The sequence below is a fragment of the Catharus ustulatus genome, chromosome 5 (genome assembly GCF_009819885.2).
Source record: "Catharus ustulatus isolate bCatUst1 chromosome 5, bCatUst1.pri.v2, whole genome shotgun sequence".
NCBI classification, from domain to species: Eukaryota; Metazoa; Chordata; class Aves; order Passeriformes; family Turdidae; genus Catharus; species Catharus ustulatus.
In genome coordinates, this window is record NC_046225.1 from 63,318,293 (window position 1) to 63,336,832 (window position 18,540).

At 36.9% G+C, this 18,540-nt stretch overlaps 1 protein-coding gene across 6 annotated transcripts in view; it reads right to left on the reverse strand.

The window, feature by feature from the left end:
- The window catches only part of EVC2 (EvC ciliary complex subunit 2), a 68,071-nt gene that overhangs the window by 13,909 nt on the left and 35,622 nt on the right, over positions 1 to 18,540 (reverse strand). For 4 of the 6 annotated variants that reach the window (XM_033059465.1, XM_033059468.2, XM_033059471.2 and 1 more), the window contains 6 exons: positions 16,605 to 16,844; positions 15,030 to 15,205; positions 8,899 to 9,058; positions 7,205 to 7,665; positions 4,086 to 4,290; positions 2,658 to 2,780 (listed from right to left, as the gene is read on the reverse strand). In XM_033059465.1, the coding sequence (XP_032915356.1) occupies positions 2,658 to 2,780; positions 4,086 to 4,290; positions 7,205 to 7,665; positions 8,899 to 9,058; positions 15,030 to 15,205; positions 16,605 to 16,844 (1,365 nt within the window). The remainder of the gene's footprint in view (positions 1 to 2,657; positions 2,781 to 4,085; positions 4,291 to 7,204; positions 7,666 to 8,898; positions 9,059 to 15,029; positions 15,206 to 16,604; positions 16,845 to 18,540) is intronic. The other 2 variants (XM_033059466.1, XM_033059467.1) reach the window with 2 other exon arrangements.

The following is an 18,540-nucleotide window of genomic DNA, read 5'->3' on the forward strand; positions in this document are numbered from 1 at the left end:
TCTCTTCATCCAAATCTAATCTGATAGGTTTCACAGCACACCAAAAGATCCAAAAGCAACCACAAGCATTTTCAGAAATCAGCATTTTCAGAAATTTCCAGTACTATGTATTTTAACAGCAATGCTCAAATAATTACTGCCTGTTACAGAATGGAAAAGCTACAGTCATCAAAGGAGGAATGTCAAAACCTTTTAAAGTTTTGGTCAAGTTTACTACCACCGAGGTCCCTGAGAGCAGATACTCACATTTGCATTCTGAAAAGCATTTATCCCATCAAGTTTGGCCTCCCTTTTCAAGAACAGGCAGAGATGAGCTTGACTATTTAATTGGGATATCTACATGGCTAGTACCTTAACACAGCAGGCACCCTTTGTACATGTAGCCAATCTCCCCCATTTTACCAGTCTAAAAATAATGAAGACTTATAGTGATTACCCTGTTGGTGTGAATTGCAACACCAGAAAGGCCAGCTGTAGTCCTTAGACACTATATGACTTCCCACTGGCACAAAACTTGACTCTGGCCATCAGAATATCTTTGCACAAATCAAAATTATATGTACTAAAGGCATTAAAACTTTAACAGCTTCTTATTCATGTTAATCACAACTATGTATATGTGTATATATATATCATTGACTCTATTTATGATTAAACAAGCATTTAAGGATACTTCCACCAAGGTTTTAGACACCTAAGATGATATTTAATAGGATTCTCACAAATTTTCTCTGATAAGAGACCTGCTAAGAGTGGTTGTGTATCATACAGTCTGTTACCCAGCAGAAAGAGTGTCCTGGTTGCTGGTGGTGGTGTGGGGATACCAGCATCACACAGACACTGGAGGACAGAGAGGGAAATGTAAAATGTGATATTCTCTTGCTCATGTGATATTCTCTATCTTTCTCCTGGAGAAGAAAAGGACACCTTCCTGCAGCCTTTCAATACTGAAGGGGGAAAGATGGGAGTAAACCACTTAGCAGGGCCTGCTGCAATTGTTTTAACTATAAGAGGGTAGATTAAGACTAAATACAAGGAAGAAATATTTTAGAACACCTAGAAATATCTAACCTTTTAAACATATTTATTAATGCATATTTTAAATGAATATTAAATTAACATCAAATATTTTAAAATAGGAAGAAATATGTCACAGTATTTTAAGAGGGTGGTGAAACACCTTCAACTTTATACAGTAAATGAACTCCTCTTAAACAAACAAAATGCTGCATCACTCAACTGGTATTACTATCTACACCTAGCCACATGAGTTTCCTTCTGACTACTCTTGCCAGCTCTGAAACCAGTCACACAATTAGAATGACAATAGCCATGCCAGATGGTGCATGTAAAACTGAAACAATGAGGTTTAGAGAAGCTAACTTTCCAATTTTAAAACAAGATTCTGATAAAAATGTAAGGCTGTATTTACTGCCTTACATTTGCCAAACAAGTATCCAGTACTTTTTTGCCTCAAAAGCTTAGCCCATAATCTGAAGTACATTCAAGGAATAGTACCAAAACCTAAATTTTGAAGATCAGGGCATTACATTGAAGTAAAAATTTAAATGTCCCCATTAAAGGATTTGAGCATTCTCAGTCCACAGTTATTAAACTAGTGAAGAGTGCTAGAACACATCTGGCTTCTTGTTGCAGTCTTGCCCAAGCCCCTGCTCTCAAAGATTGGGTGCTAGATTAGATAAACATTTGCTTTTATCATCTGCACCCAAATCAAACAATGTGTTGCTCTCACATAAAAGTGAAATTATTTCTGACTCAACATGCTGACCCGGTATTTTTCATACTTCAGGATACAGGTATAAAAACCATAAAAAAGAGGTATAAAAATAGCTTTTTGTCCAAAATTGGTACTAAAATTGATATTGTAATCACTTTTATTTTCTTAACTACCAATTTTAATTACCAATGACACCTACTTTTGTGTGTAGCTTCTACAGCTGTGCATCAACTATGTTTAACAAACTTATCATTGCAATGTCCTCCTGACATGCAAAACTAATATTACCCATATCGTAGACATGTGAAAGTTCTCTTGGAACATCTACTAGAAGGGAAGTAAAAAACCTTCAAAATCCCATATTAAGCTTGGCCCCACTCATTTCTCAAGGATTAACTTTAGACTGGGGCTGTGTGTCTTTAAAATGTACCCACCAGAATCAAGACTTCCTTTCAATTAGCTCTGCACAAATAAACTCAGACCCTACTCAAAATGCTTTTGGATCTAAGAATCCATTTTTGGATTTTCAGCAGCATTAGCACATGCTCAGGAACTAAATTTTGCTCAGCTGAAGCATGCATTGAAGCACCTTCCATGTTTTGAAAGTCTTCCTAGAAAACCACAGGATCTAGGGGAGCCTTGCAATCTTGCACACACCAAGTACCATAACCACTGGAAGAAAAAGGGGTGAGACATGAAACCAGTTCTGTAAATAAGATGCAAAAATTAAAACAATGCTAAAACTAATAAGTATGAAATGCAATGCCTTGATAAATGCACGCAATAGTAGGGAGATGCATCATGCCACAGTACCTTACACCTTTTTCCTCTGGTTCTTATTCACATTGATAGAATACTGTCAATCTTGAATTACTAAAGATCTAGGTTTTGACCTCAGTCGAGAAAAAATGGTACTTACCCTATTCAAATCTTCATTTTTCACTGAGTCTTCATAAATTAAAATTTTGTCCTGTAAAGACTTCTTCAGAATATCTAACTTATTTCTATTCCTGGATCCTGTTTTTCCCATTTTAGAATGCTGCTGTAACAAGATGAGTAGAAATGCTTTATTTTTAAGAGGGATATGACGATGCTAATATTAAGATTATTACTTGCTATTATTGGCACATCCACCAAATAATGAAACACTTGGCAAATTTGACTTTCACTAAGAAAGTACTTCTGAAATGAAGGTGCTGCCTATTCATTCAGAAGATTCATTTTGGACATTCAGACAAAGTTAGAATTTAAAAAAAAAATTCTTTCAAGTACAATTATATATTCATCCTTTCCATGAAAACTCATAGCATATAAATTTGATTTTAAACAAGTTTAGCAGTGATAATAAGAGATTTTAACTGATATGTTGTCTCCTCAGCAGAGTTAAAAATGAACAAAGAAAATTAATTTAAGATCTTCATTGTTTTCAACACAGTCTATGAATCACAAATGAACCATGATAATATTAAGAAGCACCGTTCCATGTAATCAAATTATTCTTGACCTTTCTATCTCTTTACAAGAATACCAACTAAGTATATGTACTCTTGGGGAAATGATAACATCTGTTCAACTGTAAGGTTCTGCAAAGTCATTTCCCTCCTTTAGTACTTTAGAAACTATTAAGGCTTTGAACCAGGCTAATTCCTAGCACAATTAACCCAACTTAGTTTACATGTTTAGAAAACATAATCAAACCAAAACAAAGCAAGGGCAATTCCTCCTTTTTGGATGGTACCAGACACAACTAATACAGGAAACATTTTTTGCCCCCATACTTTATAAGAACTGAAAACCATTCCACAGCTTTTCCACTTTACTGAAGGAATTAAACACCCCTCACAGGCTTCTTTAGAAAGTGCTAGATTTGATAGGCAGAGATGGATTCCTTGTTGGAAATATTTCTCTAACTTTGAGCATGTCTCATCTTCTACATATTTAGATGTGGGGAAATAACTCCAAACTGTCTGCATACTTAAATTTTTGGAAACAAGAAACAGAAATCATGCCTAATTTCTTGCCAAGAAAGGCCATCTAACTCAAGAACGCTACTTTCCTAAACAGACAAAACAGTGTAGAAGTTTCTTTTTCAGAAACTCACAAAACTTTCACAAAAGCAACAGAAATACACAGGTGTATGTGAAGAAAAACTGTTTATCCAACTGCTGCCCGAACAATTATCTTTAAGTCCACTGGTCCATGCAGAGAGGAAAAGTGTACACTGCTGTCACACCTATGGAGAAACTACAGAGCCAGACCTGCAGGCAATGCCAGCAGGCACAGGTAGCCCCAAGAAGCCCCTCCACATCCCCACACTGATCCCACACTGATCCCACACTGCTCCCACCTGTTTGTTGGCAATTGCTAAATTCTGCTCAACTTTCAGCACCTCAGTGTCCCTCTGCTCCACTTCAAAAGCCTGAAGCAAGGTTCTTGCTCTTATCTTGGGCCAAGCCAAGCTGCTGTCCACCTGAGAGAAGCAGCAGTGCAACTCTTGCCTCATTCTAAGCAACTCCTCTTCTGAGAGTGAGAGGGGTAAACTCAGAAGCTGCCTGTTAAAAAAAAAAACAAGTGATTTGCTGTTCAGTGATTTAGGCAATGTTGCATAAAATATAAGAGGCATGCACACCAACACTTTACTCAGCAGTGATCATCCTTTTTTGATTTATTCCACAGACAGCCATGAACTGCTCAGCATGTAAAAAATACCCACGAGGATACCTTAAATTCTGCATACAGCGCTTCCTGGACTGTAAAACTTCATTTTCAAAGGAAAAAAGCTTTTGAATATTGAAAAATAAATTAATATTTTTAGCACATTTCCTATGCATAGACTCCTTCTACCTCTGCAGACAATACAATCCCTGAACTTCAGCTGAAATCAAGACAAAAGCTTCCCACAAAGCCTCTCTGTGCTGCTTCCCCGCACTTAGCAGTCACAGCTACTGAGAAAGAAATAATAAAATAAAATAAAATCTCTATTATAAACGTATGTGTTCACCTCTTCCATCAACAGGTCACAAAGGTTCCAGCTGGTATTTATAAAAAGGCTCTGCAGTCTGAAAAATGCAATATATTTTAAGAGTAATTTGAATTACTCAAAGTTCCCATTTTGTAGAAATAAGGTTTCAACACAGATCTCTAAGAAACAGATGATCAGGTCAAGTTGAAATTGACTTAAAAATAAAGCATGCTTAAGTCTGACTAACACAGACTGCATTTATCTTCTTACCTTATATATCTTATTTCCTTAAGAATATTTTACAAAAAATAATATATTTTTATTTGCTTGGAAATTTCCTTTATTCCACAAAAAATATTTGTATTTAAAACATGAACAGCATGTTTTTTAAAGAGTACTTCTCATTGAAAAATGTATTACACTGTTTCATTAGTACTGATACTTTTATTTAAGGTATAAATGGCCTATATTACCTCATAATTTCACTAAAATATTTGAGTTTAGAAATCTTTTTTTCCCTACTGATTCAGCAAAGAACAATTAATATACTTTTAATGTATGAGGTTTTCTCCTTCAAACAGTTGTTTACTTTAAGACAAGACTACTCCAAGTGATCATTTATAGCATACTTAAACATTTGTCATCTTGTCTTGGACTCATGGAAGAAAACTCATGCTACAAATCCATATATATAGATATATATAGAGAGATATGAAATAAAATACAGGAAATAGAGTTTTGCCATGTCTATATTTAAAAAGGACTGTAAGCATTAACAATCTTCATAAATATTTTGGACTGACCCATGGTCTCTTTGATAAGCAACAAAAATGAAAAGCTATCATTCAAAATAATGCTTTGTGATAGCTAGATAGCAGATGAGAACACAAACATGAGAGCTGGCATCTGTCATCAAAATACTGTAACTGACAGACAATGGACTGAAAAAAGACAGCCACAGATTTTAAGGGGCTATTGGTAGGACAGTTGTTGCTGCATTTTTTGGTATATATTTCCCTGCATTTTACTGAAAAAAACCCCAAACATATTACTGTTGCTTCAAATACAGATAGTATCTAACGAACATGACAGGTACACTACAGGTTGGAACACAATCATTATGGAATTCTAAGTTAGAAAGAGGAAAGTCCTGCTGGGTCATACAATGTACCTTCATATTCCTGCAGGTCTGCTCTTGGCAATGTAAACAAGAGATAGTTAAGACAAGCTAGAAAATACATATAAATGACTCACAGAAAAGTATTTAAAATGATGAATAAAATACAAAGCCCTTAAAATTAGAACCAAAACAATGGGAAAAATGGATTTTTTTTTTATTTAGCAAAGCAAATGTAATGGGCAAAGTTTCTTTTCATATTCCTGTTATATGGTTTTACAACATGTGGCAGGAAAACTTATAAAGATTCAGTCTGTATAAATCTGCCCATATGAATCTATTTTGCTTTAAAGAAGAAGTATGAAGGAAAAACTTTTACCCGTGTCCTTTTTTTTCCTTTTTCTCCCTCCCTGTTCAATCTTTTATGCTTGGCATATTTTCATCAGAGCCACACAGCTTATTATAGGTTTGCCTGTTCCAGCTGCTTCCCCTAAAGCTGCAATTTTATTTTTTTTGTGTTCCTATGTCTCTAACAATGCCTCTTATTAAATAGACATTGTACAGGAAATGTAGTACTGCAAATATTCAGGCAATCTAACAACCAGACATAAGTGTACTTGAAACTAAGAAGAAATGCCCATGAACATTGCCTGATCTCTCAGGGACCTTGCTGCCCACTGTGAGAGGCACAACCACTCCTGTCCACAGCCATGGGCTCTTCTCCCTGTGCAAGGTCTCCTAACTGTGGCAAGGCCACCACCTGCTTTCTCACCTCCCATTGTAGCAGGCAGCAATGCCATAACACTTGCAGGGGCCAGAACTCCTCTCTGCAGCACTGCCTGTGCCATGATGCCTCTCTGGCTTAGGGCTTGGTGCCAGGGACACTGTCTGCAGGTCAGAGCAGCCCAGTCTGACTTGGAGCCATGAGCTGGACAGGCAGACACTGCAGTGTACTTATGGACTAGGTGGAAATACTGTGCCAAAGCTTAAAACAAACCTGATGAGTAAGGCTTGACTTGTGGCTCGAAGGAATATACTGAACTTGGACTTGGGGCCAATGAGGTCTGACATACTAACTGGCATTTCCAAAGTGTGGGACTTCAAAGAAAAGGCTGAGAACAATAATGAAAGATGTGTAAGTGATACCTCCCATGGAATGAATGGAGGTACAAAACCTTCATTCCACATTTTTAGCTTCAAGACTGCTGGGATTTCCACTGCAGTGATCCCCCCACTGGTACTGTATGGGCTGAGTGCTTGGAAAAAAAAATAAATTCCTAAATGCCCAACAGAGAACTGATCATTAGGAATTACAACTGGATAGGTGTGAAAATTCCCAGTTCTGTTTACCAGAGTAACTAAGAAAAGAGTGCAGAGAGATACTTGCATGAATATTGACTGTTCCCAGCCCCTTATCTTTTTCTGTTCTGAGATGCCTGTTTCCAGTTCCTGGCTTAGCTTCTGCCTGGTGAGCTGAAGCAGCTCTTCAGCAGCCATGCTCTTGTCATGTTCTTCCCTTTCAAGCTGTGCCTGCTTAACCACCATCTCCTTTTTGTGCTCCTCCACAACTTCTAGCAGGAACAACTTTGGCACATTGAGCTTGAGCAGTTCTTGCACAAACATTCCACACTGAACACGTTTAAGCTCTTCAATGGCTTTCTGTGCCAGGCTCAATAGAAGCTCCTTTAGCTCTTCACTGGCCTCATTGTCAAGCTTTTCAGTAAGTTCTTCAAATTCAATGGTGTGATCACTCAGAAGATTTTTCCAGTGTCTCAGGTACTGAGAGATCTCATTAGTAGTTTTGAAGGGGTCTCCAAGTGACAGCTGCTCCTTCTGATGCTCTTTCTGCTGATTCATTTACCAAAAGGAAGAACAAAGTTAAGAAAAAGGAACATTTTAGCTCCTTAAGTATTAATTTCATAGCAACACAAAATTTCATACTTTTGCTTTTCCATGTTCTCGAAATTGCTGTCAATGTCCAGAGGCTTACCTAGACCTCAACAGATTGGCTTTGGGAGCACCTAGGAGGTCTGTGATAATCTGATTATTTTTAGATACAAAGGCTGATAATGGACTGTTGCTAGATAAAAGAGCTAACAGCTAAACAAATGAATCTTCATGTGGTTTGACATAATCTCAGCTATCTGAACTTCAGTGATCTGGCAGTATTCCAGAAGTGAATCTGGATTAAATAGCAAAGAAGGAAAGAATTTTTTAAAGTTACAAAAAAAAAAAGTTAGGGTTCCACCCCCCTCACCCCACCCCAATCTTGCAGTTTAATTGGAAAGCTAAACCAAAGCTACCTACACTGAGAATAAATATAACAAATTATGTCACCATCACCAGGCCAGCTTTGTATGCTCACACTGGTGTCTATTAAAGAGCACAAAGCAGTGAAACACATCCTGCAAAAGGTAAGATCAACCTCACCTAACTTGGGACATCTTAAGAACTACCACTTAATCCAAGATGGTTTTTTCTACATATTTTTAGGCAGAGAAAGGTAACTTTGAAGTATACTTTTGCACAACAATTCTCTGTTAGATTACCTGCAAGCCACCTTACATTATGTGATGACCTGTATCTTTTGGAGTTACCATTGATTTTCAGATGGCTGAGATGAGCTCTACCACAAGCAACCATAGGTAGAGTATCTTTTAAAAAGTTTTGGTTTGTAACTCAATTTTAACTGTGCTATTGAATTCACGCAGGTCACACATGGCCAGGAAACCCAAAGAAAATGGTGACTGTGATCTGAGATATCTGCCTCACCAGCTCCTGAACCTGAGCTGGCTTCTCATGACCCCCTCAGACACACCATACTAAGGAGAGGAGATTCAGAATTTTCTCCAGCTAAGCTGAAGTTACTTTCTTGCAGGTTTTTATAAAAGAACAGTTATGAATTACTGCATGACTAATACAGAACATGGTGGTACACAGCTAAAACCAACTGGCACTTATTTTAAACCATGCCCCTAGCAGTGTTGACCCCTGTTGTAAGAATTACGTTTTATTTTTCAATTAATTCAATTTCTAATTCATGGTAAGCCCTATGAAAATAAATACATTGAAAATAATCACCTTTTGCAGCATTTCCCGCCTTTGCTTGGTAATGAGTTTCTGGCAAAGCTTCTGCTTTTCTTGTTTTAAATCATGATCAAATTTCTGTTTAACAAAATTAATTTCAGTCTCCGCTTGGTCCAGCAGGATTGCCAAATGACTTTCAGAAAGATGACCTGCTCTGTAATAACAGTGTTAGAAGGCTGTTATCCCAAATTCTTAAGAGCAAAAGGATATCTGAGGCAATTAGCAGCATAAAAAGGCTCCGCAAAATAGACACAAAGAATGATCTTTGTTTCTTTAGCAGTGACACCTGGGAGAATCAAACAGGGAAGGGGATAATCAAAGGACAATCTCAGGGATGAGCACAGAATTGAGGCAGCTTGGGAAGAATGGATGGATGGTAAGGATGGACAGGAAGGGCAGGCAAGTGCAAAACTAATTATATCTGTTTGTAATGTAAGTGATACTCAAATGAGACATTTTAAACCTTATATATTATGCATATTTAATTTTTTCATTTAATGCCATTTTATGTCTTTTGTAACTTCTCATTAAAACCAAATTTCTCTCTAAAGTATGCATTCACGTAAAGAGAACAAAAATTATTTTTAATAGACAAAGCAATAATATCCAAAATATTTACACACAAAATATTTATACTCATACTTCTATAAAATTTACATCAGAATAATTATAAAATTTTCAAAATAATAGCAAAACTCAATTATCTGAAACAGCAAATTGTGGAAGTTCAAGACTATGGTCTACTTCCAGTTGCTACAGTATTTAATGTCAAAGAGAAAACAAGATCTCAACAGTGCCTGCAACAGTTAAAAAAATCTCCCTTTTCACAAACTCAAACTGAATTTCAGAATTTACCTGCTATTACATTTACACTACAAGTTCCCCACATTTTTCTTATTCAACAGAAGAATAAAAGAACATCTTAATTCAGACCAGGCTGTTGGACATTTGTGAGTTATCATTTCTATTAAGCATAGTGGACTTACCAAATGGTGTTGAAAAGGTCAACATGACACTTTGAATTGAAAGCACCAATTCCTGACCTGAACCTGGATGTTATACAGATACATTCTAATTTACCTATCCAGTTCCCATTTTTTCAAAGACATGAACATTACAGAGTCAGAACTCAGATGAATCCAGGGCTTTCAAGGTTTCATTCCAGTGTGATACCTGGCCCAATTCCAAAATTAAAGTAGCATCTAAATTTGGTAAGCAAGCCCTTCTCCAGAAAGGACAGTCTCATTTTGGTTTATTAGGATTTATTAGGATTTATTGCTACTGTGACAACTTAATTCCAACCAAAGTCCTCAAAATAAGAGCTAAAATAAAGCAGAAGATTACCAAACTAGCTTGTTTGCACCCACTGCACTGTCACCAGGGTGGCCAGATCCCATTATTCTCACCTTCCCATCTTCTGCTCAGGCATCCACAACTCTCTGAGCAAGCCATGAAACATCACCCCTATATAACGTATGTGCTGCACAGAAACTCAGATATACTTTATCACTGTTATGTCAACAAAAGAGATACTACTTTTGCAGAGCTTTTTCAAAGTCTATCTATTGCATTGCTTTAATCTGCAAAGAGGATTAAAATACCTTTCAGTATTTTGAGAGTAATCTACCAAGCATCATTCTTGGCCAGGTAATTTCTGCCTTGAAACTAATCAATGTCAAAATGCAGTGTTATGTCAAAAAACTCCTGAACAGCACCAAATTTTTAGCCCATATTTGGTAACTTTAAGTCCTGCCCCTCCTTTTTGACTGAACCCAAGGCAAAAGACATGTGAAATAAGGGTAATTAATGACGGTGAGGAAGTGAGGAAAGATAATAACCAAGATATTATTTTTAACACCTTGATCCTTTCTTGTACTGAGGAAATAAACCCAGGCTTGCTGCATCCAATTAAAACCCCTGTCCAGATCAGTGAAAAGAATCTGAAATAGAAAAAGATAGATGTGCTGGAACCACACAGCAAATGAAAGTTTAAGAAAAGTCATGCAACACAGCGTGATAGGAGGATGATATATAGCTACCTATCTTTAGGATAAAAAAAAAGAGTCTACAGTACTTCAGTTGCTTTATTTAGAGATCCAGTATGTCCACAGATAAAACTGTAGGTGATGCAGTATCCCACCACAGACCCCAATGCCAGTTTATGTGACACCTTACATTAAACGGTGTTATGGTAATTCCTAAAAGGTTTAATCCTGGCAAAACACCTTCATTCCTGGTTTCATAGAAATACAATATAAAAACAATTACAGTGTTAGGAATAAAAGATGTCCTAGTCTCAAAGGACTCCAAGCAGAAATGGAAAACAAAAGGAGAGGAGAAAGGTAATGAGACAGTACAGACTGTAAGATAAACTGCCTGGTCTCAGCATACCAGACATTTAATCACTGAAGAAATGTGCAGGCATGTGTCTTTGAGCAAACAAAATTTTAATGAAGGAGAATATGGTGGTAATGTCAAGGATGTTTAAAGGGAGATCCTCCCGAAGTCAGTGAGCACCAAGGAAGGTACAGAGGTGAAGTGTGTAGCAACATAGCTCTATCACAGGTCAATGAGAGAGAGACCTTGACTTCTCTGAATTGAATGAAAGTCAACAAATTAAGGAGCAAATATACAGTGAGAGCACTAAAGTAAAAAAATAGGAGTTTGCATTTGATGTTACAGAGAACCAATGTTTTGGGATGCTGTACCCCAGCAAAGGAAATTTGTTTCCTGAAAGCTAGAGAAGGAACAAGAGCATCATTAAAGCCAAAGGGAGATAAATACAAAGCAGAAAGCTGCACAGGCCTGAATGTACACGGAGAATGAATCACATCCCTATACAGAAACTGTTCAGAGAGAACTTGCATGGCTCTGCCCATGCTACTCCAGCTACACCAGGATTTCACCTGCTGAATTGGCATCTTGCTGTTTTCCAGATCACAATTCATGTAAATAATTCAGGGCAATAAATGCCCTCCCTAAATAGCAGAGTGCTACAAGCAGAAAAGGTTTCAAGAGATGACTAGAAAACTTCATATTGATGAATCATTGCTGACTTCCAGAAATGTACAGACAAGACACTGTTGGAAAACAACTTCCTATGGACAAGGTCCATATAAATGGTGATTTTTAAGAAGAATGAGACCAGCATAAGGTTCTTGCTTCAATCATTCAACCACTTTAGGAACCCAATGCAAAGGAAATTCTTGAGGTCTTAAAAAATCTGGGTTTTGGGATAAATTTATAAAGGAGCTTCCAACTGTTTGTACCTAATGAGTCACAAGAACTGAATTCAATTTTAAGAGACTGAAGAAGAAAGAAATTTCTTGTGAAAAAGAAGATACTGTCAAAAGAATAACACAATGTTTTACACATGTTGTAGCTTAATAACATCAAGAACCTTGCACCTCTGTTGTTAGCAAGAACAACCCAAGATAAACACTACCTCAAGTATTCCCCTTTTGCCTATTATTCTTTAAGCAAAAACATAAAGAGCCTATGTAGCCATCCCTCAAACCCATGATTACAGATCATATTTTAAATTCTCCTTTCCTGCTTGTTGGCACTGCAGTCCTGACTTGATTTTCGAAAGACACTGAGTACTCAAAAACTAGTTCAGAGAAATGGGACATTTTATTTAAATACAGTTTGAAAACTCTGGCTGTTCTATTTAACTTCAAATGTTCACAGCCGTCCCTAGAACTGGTTTAGGTTTATTTCACTTTTTATAACATTCATTTCTAGCCACACAGAATCCTTTTCATGTTAATTTGAAATTACTTTGGTATTTGATAAATTTCAAACATACAATTAAAACTTCATTTTTAAAAGACTTCTCCCTTCAATATCTATCTGTTGGTTTATCACTGCATCTATCTGTAGTACACCTAATCTATATCTTTTCTCTCTTCTCCATTTAAGTCTTGTATTTTAGAATTCCATTTATAACAGTAAGTTCAAGGCACTGTATTATAAAGCTGAAAAAACAGATTAAGACAGAGCTGTATCTATATTTAGACAAGCAGATTCAATGATAAAGTGAAAAATAAAATTATATTATGGTTACAAATTTAAAGTACCATTCAGACCAGACTTTTCTTGTTGCTCATATTTTAATGTTCCAATTTGTAAACGTTCCCAAAATCACTTTCTAGTTAGAAACTGAAATACAAGCCTATGTTATGTAATTATGAATTTCTCATGAGTTATACTAGGTTATTTCAGTTTGCCTGTAGAAAATAAAACACTGGCAAATAAAATGAGATACTACATTCTGGAGTTTTATAGTCACACAACCTAAATAATGAATTATAAGAGTTTGGCCAACATTTGTCTGAGAGGAATTACTGCTGCAGCATGTGGAGAAAGTTGCAGGAAATTAACTAGTTCTAGGCCCACAAAGCCAAATTGCTTCTCTACAAATGATATCTCCAACTATTGACACACGTCCTTTGTCAACAGATAACCAATCAACGCATACACTGAAAGTTTAACAGAAGAGTGCTAGAAAAATTAATTTTTCATCTTGGTAATAATGCTTGCTGCTTTTGGAAGTTTGGGGGGTTTTGGAAGCTTTTTTAATACATTTAATACATTTTTGGGGATGAGTTCCAGGAGCTCTATTATTAACTAACACTATGCCTTTCTTTTTTATAGTTGATTTGTTTTGTGACTGTTAGATGCAATCACAGGCATTAAACAATGGGTGAAACCAATTTTTCCATCTTGAGAAGTCCCAGTTGCTCCCTGCAACGGTCACACAGTGAAGTTCTCACAAGGGCTTTTCATATAACCACATAATCTCTGAAAACATCTCAGACCTTATAATACAGTTCCAAAGAGAGGCATGAACTGATGGAAGGGAACTCTCTGTGAAAGACGTGAGTGAATTATATTTCCTAATCCAGGACGTCTTTGTGTTTGAGCCACACAGCTGCAGACCTTATCAAAATGGTGCAAGACTACTGGATGAAGCTCTCTTCAACCAATGAATCTCAAGGTTAAACTCAGGGTGATTCAAGCTGAATTTATGGTATGATTCCAATGATGCAGAACACAGGACAATCAAAAAGAAAAGCAAGGAAAAGATACCAAAAAACTCTGATAAATTATTTTGTCACATCAACAGATGCAATCTTTGGCAGCTTTTAACAGACTGCCTGCTTCCTAATATTAAATTACTTTTAATAAAGTTGCATGCACGGGACTAACAGCAGCAGTGCTAGGTTGTTTTCCTGTACACTGACATGTTTTGTTGCTCTGGCAGGCTCCTCAATCATCTCTCCACATGCCAAACCAACACAGTTCCCTGGGTAGCAGCACGATGTCTTTCTCAGTGCTTGTACAGCCACCCAATTTTAAATAATGAAGTCTCATGTGTGTCTGCTGAGTCACCATTTCTACCTCTCTACCATGATTCTGAGTATCCCATCACAGAGTATTCAATCAGCTTGGATCTGATATGATATTCCAAATAAATTAAATGCATGTATTACAACAGTCCATTTCCAGGTTTACTTTTTACTTCCCTGACATCTACCTTTTAATTCCCTGAAACAGGTGTATTCCTTGCTAGTCAAAATCCTACATTGTTTATAAACTTAATCTACTTTTTTTAGAAAATATTAATTATTTCCAGCTTGAAAAGAGAAACTGTACATTCAGCTCCTCAAACACATTCAATCAGAAGTGAATCTAAATTGTTCTTTTCTGGTAAATCCAGATATTTGTGCATAAAGCATGTAGACAAATGGTCTTCACTGATACATGCTGCAATGGACTCTGGCATGAATTTTCACGTGAGTGATGAGTATTTATACAAATAATGAATATATAAAGACATTGAGAAGTTTACATGAACTCAGAATTACAAACAGGTACTATATATGTTTCCAGCAATTCATCTCTGTGCTGTACAAAGAGGACAGATAACAAAACCTCACCTTAGCACCTGCTGGGATTTAACTAACAGAGTCAGTTACAAAATATTTTCTTAGAATTAACAAAAAGGTAACATTTTTATGCAACTCTCCTGCTAGGTAGCACAGAAAAGACTTTTGAAGAGTCTGCTGTCTGTGGGATAATATAGTCAAATGGCTAACAAGGAAACAAATTGAGTTATTTACCTTTCTGTCTTATTAATGAGACTTGATATCTGGGCTGCTGCAGCATTTATAAGAGCAGAGACATGAGAATCCCTTGATTGTATCTTACTTGTAAGACATTCTCTGTAAGAAAATCTTTTATTCAGATGATATTTCTTGCCAGCTTGCAAAAAATCCATTAGCTCTTCAATGTCACCCTAAAGGAAAGAATGTGAACAAATGTGAACATTTAATTACATGTAATCCTAATTTCAGCTAACACCTGTGAGTATCAGACCAGATTTGTTCATTAATAGGGCACAATTAAAAAATTCCTACAAGTGTAAAACAATAAGCTTATATCAACTTAACTCTAATGATCACATCAAACTATTATGGTTATTTCAACACAACAAAATAAACAATGTGCTGAGCTTTCTGCCTGATTACCTCAATACTGTGTGTAATTTCCTGAACAGTTAGTGCACATCCTGAGTAAACAGGTCATTTGATCAGATACCACAATTACATACACATGCAACCCTACCAGTGTCAGCAGAACTGTTCTTTATGATGTATGATTACACCAAGAGTCACATTTTCAAAGGTCTATAAGCTGGCTTCAAAGCACCCTCTTCCACATATGTTGAGTACAGCATAGGGAAAGCCAACCCCTGCACACAGGCTGGCTTAGAAGTTCCACCTTCCAACACTGGGAACAGGAAGGGTTTAGATAACTCCAGATGGGTCTGGGCAGACACCAGAGTTAGGCACACAGTGCTCTATAGCAAACATTCTGCTAGCATAAGTAGTCAAGACAAGGTTTGCCAGTTACATGACCCATGTCTGAGCAGCCAAAACACAGTCAAAACCTTTTTCACTTGCTCTATCTCTTTGACCCAGCTGCTTAACTACCTTCTGCACAAAGTGCTTGCTGCATCTCCCTCTGACAGTGGCCAATTGTAGCTCCTGTATATACGGTTGTGCATCAGGTTTTGGAAGTGGGCCTTACATGCTCTGACATATACTTTCCAGATGTTGCTTCTTAACATTCCACTTCAACCTGCAGGACCACAACAATCATACCCTTCCTCAGGAAGCAGCCAGAAGAAAACTTCCCAGAACTTTTCTAATCTAGAGCACTTTCAACACAAATGGAGGAAAAACCAAACAAACAAAAAAATAAATCATGAGGAAACAACTCAAGTGATTCTGTTGCAAGAGGTTTAAAATGCAACTGAAAGCAAAACTTAAGTCCTGAACATACTCTTCAACAGCACCCCTTGATCATACAACCTGAAAATACTCAACTTCTCTAAGTACATAATCATAGTACTTCAGACACACCACAATTTCAATAATCAACATATTTGGATTGGGGAGCTCAGTACATCTTCTGAAGTATGTAAGAGCACTTGATGCCTAGGGGGTTTTGAACATGTGTTCAATATACAGTTGTGTAGATGTCCAGATATGTGTAATGGAGGCATTATAATTTTTTAAAATACTTTCTATGAAAGCTAGTTATGAAATGGGTAACATTAATCCTGAAATGTCTCAAAAGTTACTGCAGGTTTGTATTCTGCCTTTAGGTAAGGAACAGAGATATCATATTACCTGTATTTTAGAGTAACCTTCCACTAATGTTTTAGCTGTTTCCAACTTCAGCTCTCCCTTTGAAATGGCATTTGTTATCTGTGTAAAAAAGATAGTATGGAGCTCCTTTCTTTGGGCAACAGCCAGCTCTCTATAAGCCTTTGCAAAATATTCCTCCTGCTTTACAAAAAGGAACCTCTTCAGGCAGTCCTGCTCCAGTCTATGAAGTTTGTCCAGAAGACTTCTGTATTCTACAGCAGGCTGAAGAGAAGAAAGAAATGAATGCATGATTTTCAGAACTCAACACATTTTAAAGTATCAGTTCTACTAGCCCATATAAATTCTAAAAATACTTTCGTTACTGTCATTTCAGGTTTAAGTGAAAGCTAGTATTGAATCAGTGTACACTTTCCATAGTTTCCACCTGTTTGGATGGCAGGGTTGTACAGTTGCTAGTCTATAATCTAAATACCACTTCCAAGGTGGTGAAGTCCTTTTAGAATTCACAAGTTTTATATAGGCTAATTTATATAAAATGGCACGAAATTCAACACAAAGACTATATATGAAATAAATTTTTTAGGTTTCACCAATCCTGAAATCCTATTAAAATTAAACAGACTCAGACTCATATAAGGCATACCAATGAAATATTAATACGCATAATTTTAAAAACAACATACATTAGAAAAAAACCCTATTCTACTAAAAATCTCTAGAAGATTTTATTATTGGTGACCTACTTTAACTATCAGTTTCTACAAATTAATCCAAGAGCATCATTTTAGATTTACTTTTCCAACCATGGAGTAGAATTAAATGGCAATTACTTTAAAAGCTTCTTTGCCAGAAATAATTCTTCTTAGTTCTCTAGTAAGACTTACATATTCATAGTTTTAATCTCAGATGGCATAAAGTCATTATAGAATCAAAACATACATGTCCCACAGAGCAAAGAATGCTTCTTATGCCAGCAGAGCTACCTAACAGTCACCGTCAGTCTTGCTAAATTTCACACCAATTATCTTGAGGAGAACTGCCCTCCGCACTTCATTTCTCATTCCCAAGAGCACACTGCAGGCAGCAAATAATTAATTAAAAAGGCAAGGAATATAAATTCTGTGTTTTGGCTGAGAAGGGGAAGAGGTTATTGCTCTAGTTGTTTTCTACAGCCATCCCTTGGGTGCCAGTACACCTGCTGCCCAGAAGCATGGCGGTGAGCCAACCCTCCTGCTCCAGAATGTCCTTCCAGACCACAGGATATGGTAAATAGACCAGGACAGGTACTGGACTGATCTTAATAGTTTGCTTGACTTCTACTATTTAGGATTTTCAGTACAAATCAGACTGAACCAACACCAATACATTTCTCACAAAGCAAAGCCACTTTGCTGACAGTATATTTAGTCTGGGATCACACACCGAATTTCAGTCAGGCCCCTCTCTCTGCAAAGGCAGGACTTACCTCAGTGAGGTCTAGGTTCCTTCTATATCCAACAGAAGGAAAAAGCCTCCTGCAGAGTACAGTTCACTTCATCCTTAAGGCGTCCACAAGTGTCTGTTCCTTCCCTCCTCTTGCATTTATTGCACCTCTAGTTCAGGATAGGCATATCCTAGCCTTGTGTCATTAATTTGCTCTATTGAACAGCCTGATATAACTAAGTTCTACCTGAGAGCCTCAACGTACTAGAGTACCCTTGATGGGTCACACTCAGCTAAAAAACCTTTTTTTGTCAAAACTTTAATCATGAATTGTCATAAAATACCTTAACAATTACAGGTATGTGACATGCAAATAGCACTTGTGGTCCTGAAGCAAAGACCCACAGGTAAGTGACAAACTGCACTATTTGTTCCCACCCAGTCACCCTCTCAACAGACAAACATGAAACATCAACTTGGGCATTCTGGCATTTTAAACCTATAGAGATGAAATATTCAAAACTTACCAGAATCC